The sequence below is a fragment of the Xiphophorus couchianus genome, chromosome 15 (assembly GCF_001444195.1).
Source record: "Xiphophorus couchianus chromosome 15, X_couchianus-1.0, whole genome shotgun sequence".
NCBI classification, from domain to species: Eukaryota; Metazoa; Chordata; class Actinopteri; order Cyprinodontiformes; family Poeciliidae; genus Xiphophorus; species Xiphophorus couchianus.
This window is the reverse complement of record NC_040242.1, coordinates 10,520,681-10,538,796: the sequence shown is the minus strand read 5'-3', so window position 1 is coordinate 10,538,796 and position 18,116 is coordinate 10,520,681. Positions and strand designations below refer to the sequence as shown.

General features: G+C 37.7%; 1 protein-coding gene across 5 annotated transcripts in view; it reads right to left on the bottom strand.

Moving 5' to 3' along the window:
* sash1a (SAM and SH3 domain containing 1a) overlaps window positions 1-12,576 on the bottom strand; it is a 173,750-nt gene extending 161,174 nt beyond the window's left edge. For 2 of the 5 annotated variants that reach the window (XM_028039741.1, XM_028039742.1), the window contains exon 1: window positions 11,159-12,564. In XM_028039741.1, the coding sequence (XP_027895542.1) occupies window positions 11,159-11,659 (501 nt within the window). In that variant the 5' untranslated portion in view covers window positions 11,660-12,564. Of the gene's footprint in view, window positions 1-11,158 lie in introns of all 5 variants that reach the window. The other 3 variants (XM_028039744.1, XM_028039746.1, XM_028039749.1) reach the window with 2 other exon arrangements.
* Window positions 12,577-18,116: the final 5,540 nt, after the last annotated feature.

The following is an 18,116-nucleotide window of genomic DNA, read 5'->3' as shown; positions in this document are numbered from 1 at the left end:
TGAATAGTTCTTGGCCCCCTTTATCTTCTGAATGGTTATTTTTAACTTCAACTTTAACAAAGTAAACTTTTGTGAATGTAATGTTAAAATAGAAAGCTACTTAACCAAATATTTACATATTTTAAGTCTGAAGAGTACTAGAATTTTGTAGTTATCCTAACAGTAATCCCTGAATGTTTTAACTTACAAAACAGCTTATTTGTGAATGTAAGTGTAGTTTGACTGTCTTTATGGTAACAAGACACTTCAGTGAGTGACCTCCTGGCACAAAGCTGCACAGGAGTCAGACATAATTAGACCTCTTGGACTATGTAGGTCACACATGACCACCTCAGACGATGCAGCAGAACCAACCCCAGAGAAAAGTGACATTTTTTTGCACAGCAGTTTTTTTGCTATTCTGCAATCCTCCTCTATTTCTTGAAAAATCTGTCTCGCAAAACAAATTGGTGTGGGTGAAACATCACAAAAGCAGAGCTGTTGACAAACAGACATAAGTGAACATGTTACCGGTACTTTGCATGTCTATTTCCAATTTGGGTCCCGACACAGACAGATGCTCATGCTTGCACACTCCATATTTTCATTTCTTGTCAGCACAAGGAAGCGATTACAATGGACATGTACCAAAGGTTGGTTTATTTTTCCCAGTATATACTTATAATTCTATGTATTTTCAAGCACAAATGTAAACTCTTGTTTATGCATCCTGTATTTGGAACCACTGATATGTATGCAGGGAAACAAATGCACACAAAATAAACATGTTTACTGCCACAACTCAGAATCTAGTCTGTTTGCAGTCCCTGACAAGAAATACGCCTTCTAAGCAAACCATGAAATATATAGCTATAGCTGTGCGCCTAGGAGCTTGACTTCAAAGGGACTAAGAGGATTTTTTTTAAAGCAACTTAAAGAAAAAAAAAAAAAACACTATTTCCATTTTAAATTAACTGTATAAGGTTTCTGTGGGGACCAGCTGAAGAAGAAATCATGGCATGACACCAGTTCAAAGGCACTTTAAGCCAAAGCAAAGTTTACTAAACAGACAAGATTACAGGGTGAAAGTATGAAGATGTACCAGAAATAAAGACAAGCTGGTATTGATAATGTGGTCGGCTTTCTTGTGTGATACTACAGTATGTCTGTAATGTAGACAGGCTGTCTAAAAGCTCTAAACTATGGACCAGAATAGCTCTGATAATGCATCTGTCATGAACGTGTCATCAGGAACTGTTCCTCAGCACTGTGGAAAATTAAACTGCCTTGATGACTTGCTGGTCTGCTTTATTTAAAAGCCGTTACCATGACTGCGCATATTTAAGTAATACATACATATACTGTCCCACAGTAGCAATATATTTTAGAAGACACAGAAGCTTACACATAGCATAAATATAGCTGGCAAGTGCTCTTAATGATAACAGAGAATAGTCAGTGCAGCTGAACAGAGCTGCCAGTCAAAACTCCTTGGTTTGCATGAAACCGAGATCACTCCACCGGAGAACCAAAGCCCATATGGAAAATGAGAGAGGGCAAGATGTTCAACAGATAACAGGAAGGCTAAATGTATTACAGCGAATATGTGTCGATTTTATCCTTTTCAGTCTGTAATGGAACATGCCAAATTTGCTAGTGCTGGCAGTCTTTTGGAAGTCAAAGAGTGAACATTAACTGATTACAGTCTACAGAATGACCTGGAACCTGTTTTATTTACACTGGCTTAACCATATAAATCAATGGTTAAGACAGTTCAAAATGTCAACCCTGTGATTATTTTATTTGGGTTAAAATAATAATGAACACTGCTTTACAACAACTGCCCTTCCCCACAGGTGGGGAGATATTGCATCTGCTTCTAATGTAGCTAATCAATGACTCAAAACAAACAGTCCTTGAAGACAAATTTGCTATCGAGACTCCAGGCATTCATGAGATAAGATCTAGGATCTTGGAATCATAATTTCCAAAATCCACAGCAAAATGTTAGGTTGAACAATCTATTCATTTTCAAAATTTTGTGTCAAATGTGCCATCTGCCTTTTAAATCCCTAAGCAAGGGTATTTTAGGTTATTCTGATGAAAGATGCTTGAAAAGATGCTTCAAAGCCCCTGTGTGAACTTGTTTGTATGAGAGTAAACACGAGATCATTTTAACATGGTGCAAATACACCCATTCACACCATTTGCTAAATACAACCCAGTTTCAAATTGCAATGTAAACAGCATCCTACTATGCTAATGGACTCTCTATGTCCTCTCAGGACAATGTGACTGGTCCTTGACTTTTTTATGACTTCCCCTTCATGAGTCCTTGGCTGATTATGCCTTTAAGGACCCTTTAATAAGAACTGAGCAAACAGGGCTCTCAGCAGAACAAATGGAAAACTCAGAGGCTGATGTGAGAGGCTTTCTCTGCCCTTGTGGCTAAATGTCAGCACTATGGGAATGGACATTGATAATGAAGACATTTCCCGAAAACACAGGCACAAATGAAAAGCTCTAGAAAGCTTTTACTGCAGTTTCAATTAACACTGAAGGATGCAAAAAGCTCTTGATCTGGGGAACTAACATTCACACTTAAATTTAAATAAAATCTCACTAAACAGTTCATCTAATAGCTATGCATCAATGTTAAATGAATGAAACACTATTTCAACACTGCTATTTCAAATTGTGCTTTTGCTATCATCTGAATGTCACTTGTGTTGCGTATATGTTTTGAAAAGTGTCAGAGGAAATAGACAGAATTTCCTTGAATTATTCGTCTTTCCAAATCTTGGCAGTAATCCAGAAGAAGCTTAAAGCACTTAAACAGCCACAGTCGGCCAACTGGGGTGAACCTCAAGCTAAACTCTAATTTCCTGCTTGGAGAGAGTGTTGGGATATTACTTAAGATAAGAGGCCTGGAACAGGAAGCAAAGTGAATCCTTGTCATGTTAGGTGGTGAACTTCTGTGTGCTAACGGAAGCTACGAACATGACTAGATAAAGTCTGTCTTTTGTTTCTGCTAATCCAGCCCTGACAGGCGCAACACCTCTGTGACTTCCTTGCATGTTTTTACATTTTTTCAGGAGCTGCAAGTCTTCTCTTGATTGTCCACGACTACATTTGGTCAGCTGCTCTGTGAGGTCATAAAATGGCCTTGAGGAACAAACCCTTCCCAACAACTCAACGTATTTCCTGACCATCTAAACATCCACCAACTCCCTTCCATCCTAAATAAACAATGTACCCATCTATTTCCAATGCTCTCCCTCAGCATGATACCCAGGTTTTAATCACCCACCCATCAGCACAATGCTGGACACTTGCCTCCATAGCCCATTTCAATAGACGGAAATTGGAAATGCAAAACAGACCAGTAGTGAAAGGACATGCAGCCCCATCAGATTCCAAACAAACAATGGAGAATCTGCTCCTGTTTAGCCTACATTTCCTCCAGACACACTGGGCGAACAATGAAACCTTATGACTGACTGTTTGCTGCATCCAGATCCAAGATGAAGCCAGGATGGGAACACATCCTCACATAGTTTGGACTTCAGTTGATTCAAAGAGCCAAATTAAAAGATCAATTTCTCTGATAATATGAAATTAATTCCATTCTAAGAAATCAGTGGGGCAGAATAATCAATAATGAGGAGCAGAAGGTCAGATGGCAACAACTAAATGTGAATAATGACTATTGTCAGCTCTTCTAAAAGGAAAATGGTTATTATTCATGCTGGAGAATCTTTTCCCCAAAATGAGTTTGTTACTTGTGATGACAGCATGGAAGGAAATGTGGCTTGGTGTCATGCCCAAGTAAAGTTACATGTAGTGTATAGTCTGTGGTTTAATGTACCACTAGTTCTTGATGGTTCACAACCACATTTTTCCCAGAGCAAAAGAACTTGATACATTTTCTATGTAATTCTGAATGTATTTCACTGTAACCTTAAAATGTAAACCACAGTACCTGACCCAAAACTTTGGAAAAAACATGGTCAACTGGAAATTTACACAAAGGCCAAGAACAGAAGACACTGATGGCCTGGCTAAACATATCGCCTAGATATGGATTATACAGTTTTTTAACAGGAAGACAAATTTTGTTGATTCAAAACAGTAATTTAAAAAGTTGACTCTTAGCACTTAATTTTAATAGTTAACCTGTGGCAACTTATTTTATCTGGGAAGTAGTCAGAAAGCTAAAATGTTTGGCTTTGGCATATTTATTGCTCCAAATTTTACTATAATCGATAACATGTCTGATTTCCACAATAAAATAAACTGAAGTTTCACAACTTATTTTATCATCATGTACATTTAGACCTTTTGGATCCATAATAAAATCTGAAGCACTGAGTTAATAAACAAGTGTTTTGTAGGTAACTTTAATACAAATACCCTCAAAAACAAATTAATTACTTTATTAAAATAGTGCAAATAGCCAAAATATTCCCATATTTTTTAAACAACTGAGCAGCAGTAAGACAGAAAAAGAAAAACAAAGACCACCAAGCCTTAAAAGGTAAAAGAATACAAATGTTTTGTTTCAGTTAACATACTTGTATTCCGCCACAAAATTTAATTTGAAAGTGAGTGTTGAAGTTTCAGGGGGAAAAAAGTGTTTAATCAAAAATAAGATTCTTCAGTAACCTTTAAAATAGAGGTTACTGTTCTTCTTACATTCAAAAGTCTACAAATGTTCTTGGAATACTGTTTGTCAAAATGAAGTGTGACATTTTCATCTAAAATAGCAGTTAACATCTTTTGATTCACTGTCCTCTAACTGTCAGAAGAAAAGACAAAGAGGAGCCCAAGTGATAAACTTTAAAAAGTCAGCTTGACTTTTCAAACCAAGACAAACAGCAAGAATTTATTGAACGCAGTGCATTATAGCAACAAACTAGCCGGCAGCCCCGTCTTTCCGGCGTATATTGTTCCCCGATGAGCGATCATAAAATGTGCAACCCTCTGCACAAGTGTTTGTTTACAACAGAAGAAATAATACTCCCTCTCAGACAAGGGGTCTCAGTGGCTTTGATAAGGATCACAGCTATTTATTACACCCAGCAGAGCCTTTCAGTGAATTGCTTGATAATGAGTTGTCTCACCAGAATACATTCAGCAGACACAGGAGTGGAATTCTGACTCTTGGTTTATCTAAGGGTTTACCTGATGGAAAGTTCTGCACAGATGATCAGTAAGCAAAAAGGATGAAAAAAAAAATCTCTGGTCATTGGGAAAAATAAGAAAGTGACTTTTTGTGTCCAATCAGCCTTGAGTCACCATTCACAGTCTCTGCTGGGGGTGACAAACCTCCCAAGGGCACAAAGAGGGAAAATATCAACCAATCAGAGGCCCGTTAGTCAAACTATCAGCTGGTCATTGCTTTATCTCCCACACTCTCCTTCACCCTGGGGTAGGAAAAACAAAGAAAAAAAGTACTGGACTGCAGCCAGTTCAAAACTGCAGGGTGACACACACACAGACACACTAACTAAAAGAGACTCAAAGACCTTGACCTGCTCATTCCTCTCCAAGGCTTCAATGCCAAAGCTATGGTTCTAACTAAACACAGCTTTCAAGAGGAAAGATAGTTTAACCCTCTGAAACCAATGCTTTGTTTCAGCCTCGGTCTCATGCTTAATCCCTCACAAATCCCAAACCTCTGTGGGACTCATGGTTAGCCAAAGTGGCAAAAAATACCCAGAGGAAAGAAGCTTATGAAATATTCAAAAACTCAAAAGTCATTGTTAAGCAAACTCTGATTATCAGAAGCAATAACACGACCCAGATACATGATGAGAATGCACATATATGGGGAAACTTACATTCTGCATTTGAAGAGCAAATGCAGAATGAGCTCCAGAGAATCTAAATGCAGAATGAGCCAGAAGAGAATCTAAAAACTGCTGTTACAGAATCAGATTGTGCAAAAAGTCACGTCCAGGATGACATTTTTAGAACTCAAACTAGAAAATTTCTGAAAAAAAAAAGATACAAATGTACTTTTTTCCAAACCAAACATAACCACTTGAAACATTTGTTACCAACTTTTCTGGTCAGGCACATTTTTCTGAGAAACTGAACCAGTGGACTCTGCATGAGTAGAAAATTTAGGCTCTTTACAACCATGCCAATTTTTTAAAGAGTTGCCGTAGGTAACTTTTATAAAAATATGTATATATTTTTTTACATAATTATTAAAATTTTCACTATGTTGCCACTGTTTCATATACACTTTTTATGACTGAAGATATTTTCATGTTTCATCTGTTTTGTGTTTTTGAATACTTTTTTTAAATGCATTTAATAATTTTGTAGTAATCTGCTCACAAAATACCTAATCTGTTGTGTAAAACTGACTGTACAATAAAGTAATAATGAAATGATTTCATTAAGATATAGCCATATTATAGTACTAAAAATTCATGTAAGCTGGACCTGGAAGATAATATGAAGAGTCATCATACATAAAGAAATATGCAAAAGCACATAGACTATCTGTACACAGAAAATTGTACACAACCTACTGCAAATCTAAACATCTGAAAACCACACATAACTCTTCAAGGCATTTGTTTATGTTCTGAAATGAACTTAATCAGCATAATCTTAATTACTAGACACAAATATATTTTTCAAATCTCACGGCCCAACAGCAGCATACCAGTTAGCCACAGAAATGTATAGTGAGGGGCACCAAGAAGGTCCTTGGAATGTTCCTATTTTGAATGACTACAGTTATTCGAAAGATTTAATCAACTCTGTTTCTCTGGATCTGTGTTTTATTGAAACTATATGTACACCCCACAAAATGGTTTTCATTGCACATACTAAAAAAACATGCAGAATCTCTTGCAAACATATTTTACAAAACTAGCCATAATTTTTCAAGACAAACAAAAAACTAAATGAGTTTAAAATGGTATTTAGGTTTTTGAGGGGATCTGAAAGCTTCATTGGAGTGCCACTACCACAGAGTAAAGATCTGTTTCAGAACCACAGCAGAACCTCAGTTCTTAATATTGTAAGAGACTTCTTACTCCCACTCAAAAAACAGCAAACTGCTATAGTTTTAGATCTAATTTGGAATACCAGGACTACTTTTTGTCATTTGGTAGTAAAGGTCACACATGGGGCTCCTCAGGCCTCTATTGACATGATTCCATTGACGTGATTGCAGAGGTCAGATTGTGAATTACCGCAATATCTCTCACAATACATGTGCTTTTGACAGACAAGTTTATATTTCTCTGTCTACAGTGCATGGGTCAGCATGTTCAAAATATCTGAGTGGATGAGTCAGAATTCCCTCAAGCTTAATGTAGAAGGACTCAGACCTGAATTTCAACAACTTAGTTGGTCATTAAATATGCCTACTACCACTTCAAAATCACTGCCAGAATTGAGGGTTTCCTATTGAAACAGGACACAGGAAAACCTGTTCACATTTTGATTTTAGTAGGTTAAATTATTGCAGTAGTCTCTATACAGATCTCTGTAAAAACACAATAAATAAAGCAGGCAGCTGCAAAATCCAAACTGCTGCTGCCAGAGACTTGACTAACACCAGAAAATAGATCATATTCTTTCATCTATGCACTGGTTCCCTATTTTAGGATATGTATAAAGCTATGACAGAAAAGCTTGTTGCCTGTTTGTAAGGCAACTTCATGTTTTATCTGTTTTGGGTCTGTATGCATTTGTATTTTATGTATTTAGCATTTTTAATATTAATTTGTTAATTGCAAAAAAAGATTGGCATACACTATTTGCTTTAATTTGATTTAATTTGATATGGCAAGGCAAGGCAACTTTATTTATATAGCACCTTTCAGCCAAAGACAATTCAAAGTGCTTGTACAAGAAAGTTAAAAACAACATGCAAGAAGATTGTAATAACAAAAAAATCAAGCAGATTAAAAATAGACACGGTAAATATTAAAAATTTTAAATATAGTGAATGAATAGAATTAAAAGAATTAAGAATGGGCAACTTCAACATGGTGATTAATATTTTGCCATATTAGATTACTAAAACTGTACTGTAGGAAATCTTTTATGCTAAAGTAACCAGTCTGACAATGTTTTTCATATAGGAACATGCAAATGTTACACCCACCGAATGTTTTGTACTATACAAGCTAGAAAAACATCCTGACAATGTACACACATAATTATTCTGCCCATTTGTGTCGGTCACTTTCTAAAAACAACAAAACAAGATGGCTCGAAATTAATTGAAAGTGGTGTTTAGCTTCTCAGAGACGACAAAAAAAATATATTTCAATCTCCATAGTTTAGCACTAAATGCTGGGTTTATCTACTCTGTGTACAACAAACAAATCTACTCCTGCTCCAGTTTATACTCCACATCGAGAGCTGAGTGAATGTTTTTATCTGCTTCAGCACAAACACTGGGCATCTTTTTAGAGAACCAGAGCAAAAAAAAAAAAAAAAAAAAGCACAGGATACAACATCTGCTTAGTCAGGGGCCTGAGGAGGTTCAAATAAAAAGCCTCCCTGTATGTACACAACAGTAACTCGGCGAGGGCGTCCTCAGCTGGTAAGGCATATGATTCAGGCACTTATGAGGAGAGGTCACTATCAGTGTGTGAATACAAGAGGCCCTCTGAGTCTGGTTACTCGCAGAACTGCCACAGCCAACCCAGCTGGGTGCACTTCATCCCCTGCCCATGCATTCGACAAGCCTGTTGCTCATTCATTACATCAAAGTGCTGGGGCTTACTTTTTGTCTGGTCTGCCTGCTCCATTTCTAACTGAATGTAGAGACACGAGAATAAAACAGGGCGACATGTGAGGTCAGAGTAGACTAATAATCAGAGTGTAAATCTTTCTGCCCAACAGAGAATCACTGTCAGAGCAAAAGCCTCCCAGAATCTTCAGAATTTTCTAATTATTGATCTGCAGCTACTCCACTCCCATCATTCACCCTGACAGCAACCACTCAGACTCGTGCAAAAGTGCAGTGGTCCTGAAAATATTTCAAAGTATCAGAGCTTCACCTGTGTTTCAGCTCCTGGTTTGATGGCGAGTGCTTCTCTGAAATGTGCTTTTCATACAAGACTTGCTTTACCTGACTAAAAGCAAGCATTAATCTATGCAATGGATGATGCTCATGCTGAGCAGAGGGAGATCAATTTTCTTAATACAATCATCTGTATCCACATGTTAAAACCTTTTGCCCATAAAAATAATTTAACTCTCACCCAAAAAAAAAGAGAAAGGACTGAAAAAATGTTTCACTTTTAGAGATGCTGGAAGGCAGACTTCCACCACTTTCTTAAGTCTATAGCAACCTCCTGTTCTATATTTAGCTCCATTCATCTTCTCATCCACTCTGGCCAACTGTTGATGATGAAAATGGCATGCCCACAGCATGATGTTGTGGCCACCATGTTCACACATGAGGATGGTGGGCTTGGATAGTTTATAAAAATAAAATCTGAAAGAGGTTCTGTTCTTGTAATTCCTCTAGATTTTATTCAGACCCAACTGAAAAGCTGAATCTGGTGTGGACCTGGGAAAACCTGATCAGTGTATCTTTATTGGCAGCATTTTTCTTTCTATTTTTTATATATATATATATAACATTACTGGCTGCTTGTTGTGACTTTCTCATCGCTTATTAGAGAAAAGTCTACACTTTAATATGCGTGTGAGTACCTGTGCCATACTGTCAGACATTATTTAAAATCTGTTGGTGAACCAGTTATAGTCAACTTGCTGCAGGCTGGAGAAGTTAGTCATGGGATGGTTGTGACTAATGCTGTGGGACAGTGGACAGACAGCTCTTGGAGCCTAATGTCCAAAAACCCAAGGACAAGGTCAATGATTTTTAAAGAGCTCAAACTCACTTGGAAAGATGTTTGATTGCTATGAGTACCTCAAGTTTGAAATGTCTGCATAAAGGCCTGACAGGGAAGACGACAGAAAGCCGTCCGTCTCTGATCAACGCATTTCTGTGGAATTTATTTTTCTTCCTTCCAGGATGAAGATACAGTTTCTTAGAATATGAACCCAAAATATAAATACTCCTTTCCCCCCCATAAAGTTACTGCATTTAGTTAGCATGAATAAAATACAGTTACATGATAAAACAGCAGCTCTGACATTATGTAGTTTTGGTATGTAGTTAGTTGCGGAAAACTTTCATTGTATCATGGTTATCATCCCTCTGGCTGACCAGAGATAAAAGTGGAATATGAAGTGTGAATACTTGGTTCTTAAATTACAATATTCTACAAAAAATACCCAGAATGAGTCTACTGTGGTTGCAGAAGTTTCCTTGTACTCAAACACTAATACAGTAACAAAGCCTACAACTTAATATATTGTGCAGATTGATAGAAATTAGGTTGTTGAACCTTTCTTGCTGTTTTGATTCAAGTTATTATCTTTGGTAAATCTCTAAATGGGTATTAAAATAAACAGGCCAATACCAAAATCCGGTATTCTGATATCGACAGTTTCCTTTTCTGAAAAACAGTATCACATCCAATATAAAAAAAGAAAATGTAGAAAAATTACTACAAGTTCCTTGATATAGGTTATTGGTTTTAATCCATCAGAAAATGACAAGGAATGTCACCTCAAGGAGCTAAAGATAAAGGGTCCGATTCATATCTAGAAACTAAATCCAATGCAAGAGACAGATTTAAAATCAATTACAAGCCTTCTAATTTGATCAGAGTTCTGTTAGCAATGCCATCTATTAAAAAGCAATCTTAGGAAGCCCATCTGACTGTATTGAGGCATTAACGTGACACTAACATCTCCTCCTGGTGAGAGCAGAAAGGAAGAAAACTCCTTATGTCTCAAACTCCTATCTATTTTTAATCAACCTCAAACAAATGCATCAAAGTACATGTGACGGCTACACTGATAAAAACTCTGTTCTGGTTTTGTTACAATATTTCATTGTTTGACCTGCTGATAAGAGAAAATGGAGGAAAAACATAGCAATTCTGATTGCTGGTTGATGAATAGGTACATCTTTACCATCCTATACTCTATCTTATGTTATTTTTTATTTTGTTATTATTGTGTGTTCCTTGTTTGAATGGTAACCTAAATATAAAATGGGAGGAAGAGAGTGCATGATGCTTTTTGTGTGTACTTTGGCCAGTTAGGGATCATTTACCTTATTAGAGTAGGGCGGTCTTGCGAGATTGATGCCATCTCTGATGAGTCTATCCCTGATCATGATCTTCAGCTTCAGCTTGGGGTACATCACCAGCTCCCTCCTGTTGCCCAGCGTCAGGTTTCTCTGTGCGCCCATGTAGCCACCATTACGCCCGATTCGGTCACTGTTGGGCTCTGTCCAAGACCTGGATCCCCGCAGCTTGGACTCATGCTCCACCGTGTGACCCGTGTAAATCTCTGTCGCGGGTGGCATCGGCTCAAGGGTGAAGTACAGACCGCTGGCCGTGTCTTTGGCTTCCTCCTTCAGCCTTCTCACCGCGTCGTGGATCCTCTGTCTGTGGTGAGGGATGTAGACCCCGATGGCGTCCAGGTCGGGCTCTCCTATTTGTTTGCAAACTTCTAGATCGTCGTAGCCATTATCCACGAAGGACTCTACGTACTGCGAGAGCTGGAGTGTCTTAAGCCACTCGAAGACAATGACAGGTCCGCTGCTTGTCATTTTGGCTGTATTGAGAAAACTCAGGTGGCCCTTACTTTCCTGTTCTGCGTTTCAAACGCATTCTCAGTCAGGCACTGACCGTGACTTTAACTCTAAGACTCAGTGGCGTAAAGAATTGTATTAAGCACTTCGTAGATTATCCTTGCCAAAAGATTGGGCTGCCATATTAAAATCATCAAAACCAGCAGTACTTCTCAATATTTAGGAATACATTCATACGAAGCAGCTTTCAAAATCCACTCGCTTTTGAGTTTCAAAGATTGTTTTGCCCGTGCCAGCGTGGTTTGTTGTGCGCAACAAGGCTTTACCTTAAACAATCAGATGTCTCCAAGTGCTGTCATTCAAACAGCTACGAAATCAGATTTCATCCGTTACGCACGGCAAAGCACGGCTTCAACAGCTCCTACTGTTTTCTTCGAGTCCTTTCTCTGTGTCGACCACCGGCAAAGAAAATAGAAATAAATCCACTGAGAAGCCGAAGGGGGAGCCGAGTGGTCTTCAATTTCTCACAAACAAACATAAAAAAAAAAAAAGCTTGCAGAGGATCTGCGTCTAAAGCGCTGAGCCTACCCTCAGTCCAGTTCCTCCTCCAACCGGCACATCACTACTCTGGAGCTGCAGCCAAGAACCAACACGCTCTCTGTCTCAGCTGCTGGCGCTCCAATAACGTCCACGCCCCCTTTTCCAAATCATACATTTAAAAATAGTGAGCCAAATCCCTTTTTCTCTCTCTCTCGCTCCCCCTCTGAACTTGTCGCGCAGCCTCGTGGCTTCCCTCCCGGTCACCAGCTTCCCCTCTCACTGGAACCCTGAAGTTAGTTCGAAACAGAAGAGTCTGGCGAAAAGGCAAACACAGATCATTTCCTCTGCTTCTCTGTTTGACATTATTACTCCCCAAAGAAGTGATTTCGTCCACTGACTGCACCTCTCTCTTTCTCTTCTCTTGCTTGCTTGTGCGCACACACCCCTACACACGGACCCCCTCACTCATTCAGCGTTTCCATGCTTTGGTTTGTCCACACGCATGAGCTCCCTCAGTGTTGGAATGGCAGCACTGCAGCCTCTAAAACAGTTCAATGAAAAATTACCCGAATCCTTCGACTTTTTTTTTAACTTTATAAACCACAAATATCAGGTATTTTATTGTGATTTTATTCGATGGATCAACCACAGCAGTGTATAATCGTGAAGGATAAATGGTTTTCAGCTTTTACAATTAAACTGGAAAGTGTGGTGGATATGTATGTATGTATGGAACCACCCCATTTGCATCAGTCTAGATGCTGATATGTTTACAAATACTACTATAGAAAATATCTCAGTAAGACTGAGCCCTTCACAGAGAAACTGTGATACAAACATTTGTTATTCCACAATAATCTTCAGATTTGTTGATTCACCTCGGTGTTATCAATTCCATCTAACCACCCTCTTTTGAATACATCATGAGAGACAAATACAGTCTCTCTCATCCTTTAGCAAAAGGAACTTCAGAACATTTTTTGTTCTAATTATGCAACTCTGTTATAGAATCCAAATCCCATTAAACTGCTGCAGCTTAGATCCCCTCTTTATTAGCATTAGAAAAAGTTAAACAAGGGAGAAACATACAGGTTGAGACCTAAGGGGATACCATTCCTTAAACAAGATCTGTCTGTCCAAAGGTATGTCATACTGGTCGGTGCTGACGCATGCTCCATCAAATGTGAGCTGACAGCTTGTTAGGGGTCAGTTTGATACAATCACCGTCTTCGCTCTAAGCTGAAAGTGATTTGCCTCAAGTCATTATGATATGTGGCAGGACTAGAGAACTAACACAGTTAAAAAGGTGAAGGGAGCAGCATCGCCGTTTCTTTGGAGGGGAAAACAACATAAGAAATAAGCCAGAAACACTTGACTGAGGCTGAGAGGTAAGTGGCAGTTTAGATCTTCATCCCACAGTTGATCCAAGACATGAGTGAGTTGGTGTTTTCTGAGGTTCTCTGTTGTTTGTCTCCCTGAGTAGTCTGATCTAGTTTACTGACAAAAGCACAAGAGCTCAAAGATGTCCAGAGCCTACAATGTCAAATTAAGAGTTTACTAATGCAGTGTCTTGAAAAAGTATCCATACCTCCTGAAATTATGTCATGAAACAGCTACCAACATGTAGCTTGTACATAGAGAAACAGAAAGTTGTGCATAATTGTCAAATATAAGAAAAATGATACCTGTTTAATACAAAGAAACATCTGACAAGTGTTGTGTGCATTTGAAATTACTCTGATACCCTCAAAATAAATAGCAATTTAAGCAATTCCTTCACAAATGGTTAATGATTAACCATTGTATTAAGATCACTTAAGTTACACTAACTTAATCTTAGTATAAATTCAGATGTTCTGTGAAGGCCTGCAAGGATATTGGAAAAAATCAGTTAAACAATAACAAGAAATACACCACACAACCAAAATACAAAGTTGTGTAGAGGTTTAAAAAAACAAAAACTATAAGGCTATGAAGATATTTTACAAGCTTTCAACATCACAGAGCACTGTTTAATCAACAGGAAACAACAGGAAATAGTTGTCTGAGCTCCACACTATTCAAAAATAGTGTGGCGCAACTACAGACCTGCCAAGATAGGAGAAACCACCCAAGGTCCAAAGATTGCCCCGGTGAAGCTACAGAGATCTACAGCTCAAGTTTGGCTGGATGGATTTTAGTAACACACTCCACAAATTTGGAGTTTATGGAAGAGGCTTAATGCACAAACTATGAACAAATCTGAAAATCCCGATCAGCAAACCAGGAATCTTACCATATTGTCTAGGTTAAAGGTCAGTTTAAAAAACCAATAATGTAAATTGGAAAAGAGCAAAGAGCAAATCCTTCAGTACTTTTTCTGAAATATGGATACTGATTCATCTTGTCAAGTAAAGAGCTCGACTAACCAGCTTGTGCCCACATCGTTCAAAGTCATAATCCCCATTGACATGGGGGATGGACCACTGCACATGCTGCGCTTGCTAATTTTGCCATCCAGATGCTGTCTTTAACAGCGCAGGCCTTGCCAAACCCACATTTTCAATGTGTTACAACAGCATGGGTGGCATTCTGCAGTAAAACACTGAGCGTTAAAACTACCTATCAACAGTCCAGAGCTGCCAATCACTAACATGTGGCACATTATAAAGTAATAAACATGCCAGCTGCTAATATCTGTAATCCTATCTGAGGGGAATGTGACACATTTTGCAGAACATTTGAGTTCAGAGTGATTAGAGGTATGAAGTAAAACGTAAAGCAAACCAGTTAATAAATAATATACTTCTGTTGTTGTGGGTGACCAAATGCAACAGAAACAGCAAATAAAAAAAAAGATTAGACTTCCCAACTTTGCACTATTTTAGTAAAAGACTTGGTTTAATCATTTTCACATCATCGCATTTTATATATGAGACACTTTACATATATCCCAGTAGAAACAGAATATGATAGATGGAACTCGCAGAGCGCCGCATTCTGCAGAATATAGACTCAGAGGGCATACTGGCAGTGCCAGTACTCCACCCCGCTGTCCTGGACCATGGTGAGCCCCCACCAGTCATTGCAACAGTGACAACGTCGCACACATTTATACAATAATGTAAAACAGAGTGTAAAATTAAAACAAAAAGTAGCACCAGAGTAAAAAAAAAGTAGTGAAAGATATGTTCTTATGCAAATAAATTGTCTGATCTTTAAATTACGAATTAACTATGTAAAGATCAACATGTTAATAAATTGTTTTTAACAAAATCTTTTTGTCACAAATTTTACTACTGTGGTAGGTGCTCATCATTTTATTTTTGTTTTTTGTTCACTGTTTTAAAAAAAAACCCACAAGGCTTTGTGTCACGTTTCAACAACTGGCTGCCAGTGTATCTTTGTACCATCTCACTGTTTTGCAGCCCGTCTGTGGGCATATTCAGCACTCAGCTACTCTTCTTTCTGTAGTTGTCTTTCTCTGCAACCAGAGAACTGCTACAACATCAATAACCACTCAATAATCATCTCTTAATATACAGAGCAGGACTATGGGCAAACATGTTGTGGTGATAGTGAGGTAATGGTTTTTATAGGCTGCTTTGTCTGAGTTGATTGAAATGTTCAGCAGAGCAAAGGGGAAAACTTACAGCAGGTAAACTAAAAGAGGTAGAGGAAGATGATGGGCCACAAGGAAAACATCGGCTTTGTCTATGCGAAAAGTCGACACCTTGTGCATCTGCATTTGTGCTGCTTAACAGGAAAAACTTGAAGACCATAAGATACAGTTCTCTGTTGGGTGGATTTTTAGAGTTTCTCTGGCTTCAGGTGTCAAGGGTAAGTCATTCCAGACCTCAATTTTAAAATCCTTTGAACCAGAGAATGACTTTTGTCCACCTAAGTGTAGAAGCAGTATGGAGGTCAAAAATGTGATATCTCAGGCAAAGCTTTCAGGGGTTGCTTTTCTTCCAGGATAAGATAGATATTCTTAGTCCTCTGCTGGCAGTTCAATAAAAAATTTGAAAAAAATATTGTCTCTCATCCTGAAATTCATACAGTGAAACATATAAACAGGTTTTCAATCTTATTTAAATGAAGTCAGACAAGATATTAATATTTTAACATGTTATACTGTTGTTTTTTTCACTGTCTAAGAATTAATTTTTTTTCACAGCCAATTCTCTTTGATTTGTTTTCTTCTTCATAATTTAAGGACTGCAAAAACCACAATTCCTCTAGCTCACATTTATTTAGCCCAGAAAAAGGATTGGAATCACTTCGGAATTAATTCGCACTGAATATTCTATACCAATTAAGGTTTTATTTGTGTAGTACATCTAACGACAATGAAACATGACCAAATTAGTGCTTTACAACTTAGATAAATGCTAAGCAAAATAAAGCACAAAACAGCAAATAAAGGACAATGAAAGGAACTAACTAATAATCAAATAAAATTACCGTAATAGGACTATTGAATATCTCCTACTCTCTAGTTCTTAGAGAGTAGTTCTTAGACATTTGAACAATTCTATATTTTAATAATAAAGAAAATCATTATTCCATAATTTTCAGGCATAGAGACAAAATATTCCATACTTTTCATGACTCCAGGATCTATTTATTCCATCTTATTTTAAAGTTATTGAGAATGCTTTGGTTTAACATTCCTATTATAATTTTGTTTCACACACTATACGAAGTTTGTTTGTGGTAGCATTATGTTGCAGCTTACATCCAACATATGTTTTTTTGTTTTTTTTTATAGCAAACACTATTGAATCATTAATAAATTGGAAGTTTCCTTTTAATATAAAGAAACATTTCTCAGAAATTATTTCAGTTAATGATTCTTTGAACAGACTCACCATCGTTTGTCCTTTAACCTGGTCCTCCATTTAGGACATGTGTATTGGAGCACTTCCTGTTTGTGATGTCATCAGTTGCATCACTGGGTTAAACCAAATGAAGGGTTTTCTTTTTTGGTATGGAATTATTTCTCCTCTTTACAGTAACCATTTGAGCTAAACTATCGGAAGTGTTCAAATTTGTATACCATATTCTGGTGTAGATGAATTTGTAAATTACACAAATAATCTTACACTGACTGGATTGTTTGGTTTAACCCATTTTCTTATAGACAACTTTCAGGTGTATTTGGAATCTGATCCCCTCAATTGAGTGGATGCTTCGGTTCCATTGCTTGTCTCTAGGCTCTGAGAAATTAGTTGTACAGCTGCTTTAAAAATCTAACTTTTTCCATTTGTTATTGCTAGAATGGCTACTTATTTTATTACCTCTTGTTTGTATTTCTTGTGGTGCTTTGTACATAGGTCTATATCAGCTATCACATTATGTAATGTTACTTAAGTTTTAGATATTTCTAAGTGGTTTTCTATGGTTCTACTGTTGATGTCTGAACTTTACTCAAAACTATAAATTTGTTGCACCACATTTTGAAGTAATATCCAGTTTGGACGAAATTGAATGCAATCAGCGCAAATATTATCTTTTTCTTTGTTGAGGAACAGTAAACATATATTTTAGCCTCTCTAGGACTGGGCAACTTTAAAACGCTGTTCTGGTTTAAATCAGGTGACAAAAAGCCAAACTTCATACACTCATGCAATTAAAAACAACTGGTAGGGCTAGAGTCTTTAGGGTGCAGAGGTGAAACAAGGAAGCCATGTCCACTTCTGGAACCACACAATCCATCTAAATATCTCCAAATCTCACATGGAGGAAGAATTTCTAAACATGTCAGCTGCACCTGCCAACTTTAGCAAAAGAAACATGTCAGTCGTCTGTGTTAGCATTTTCACTCAAGTGTTAAAAATGATACCATCAATCAAACACGTCTTTGACCTGCTGCTGGAGGTAACCTCTTAAGTTCTTCTGGGGCTTCACTTCACTTGAGATGGACAGATCTCAGACACCTGAGGTGATTTCTGTG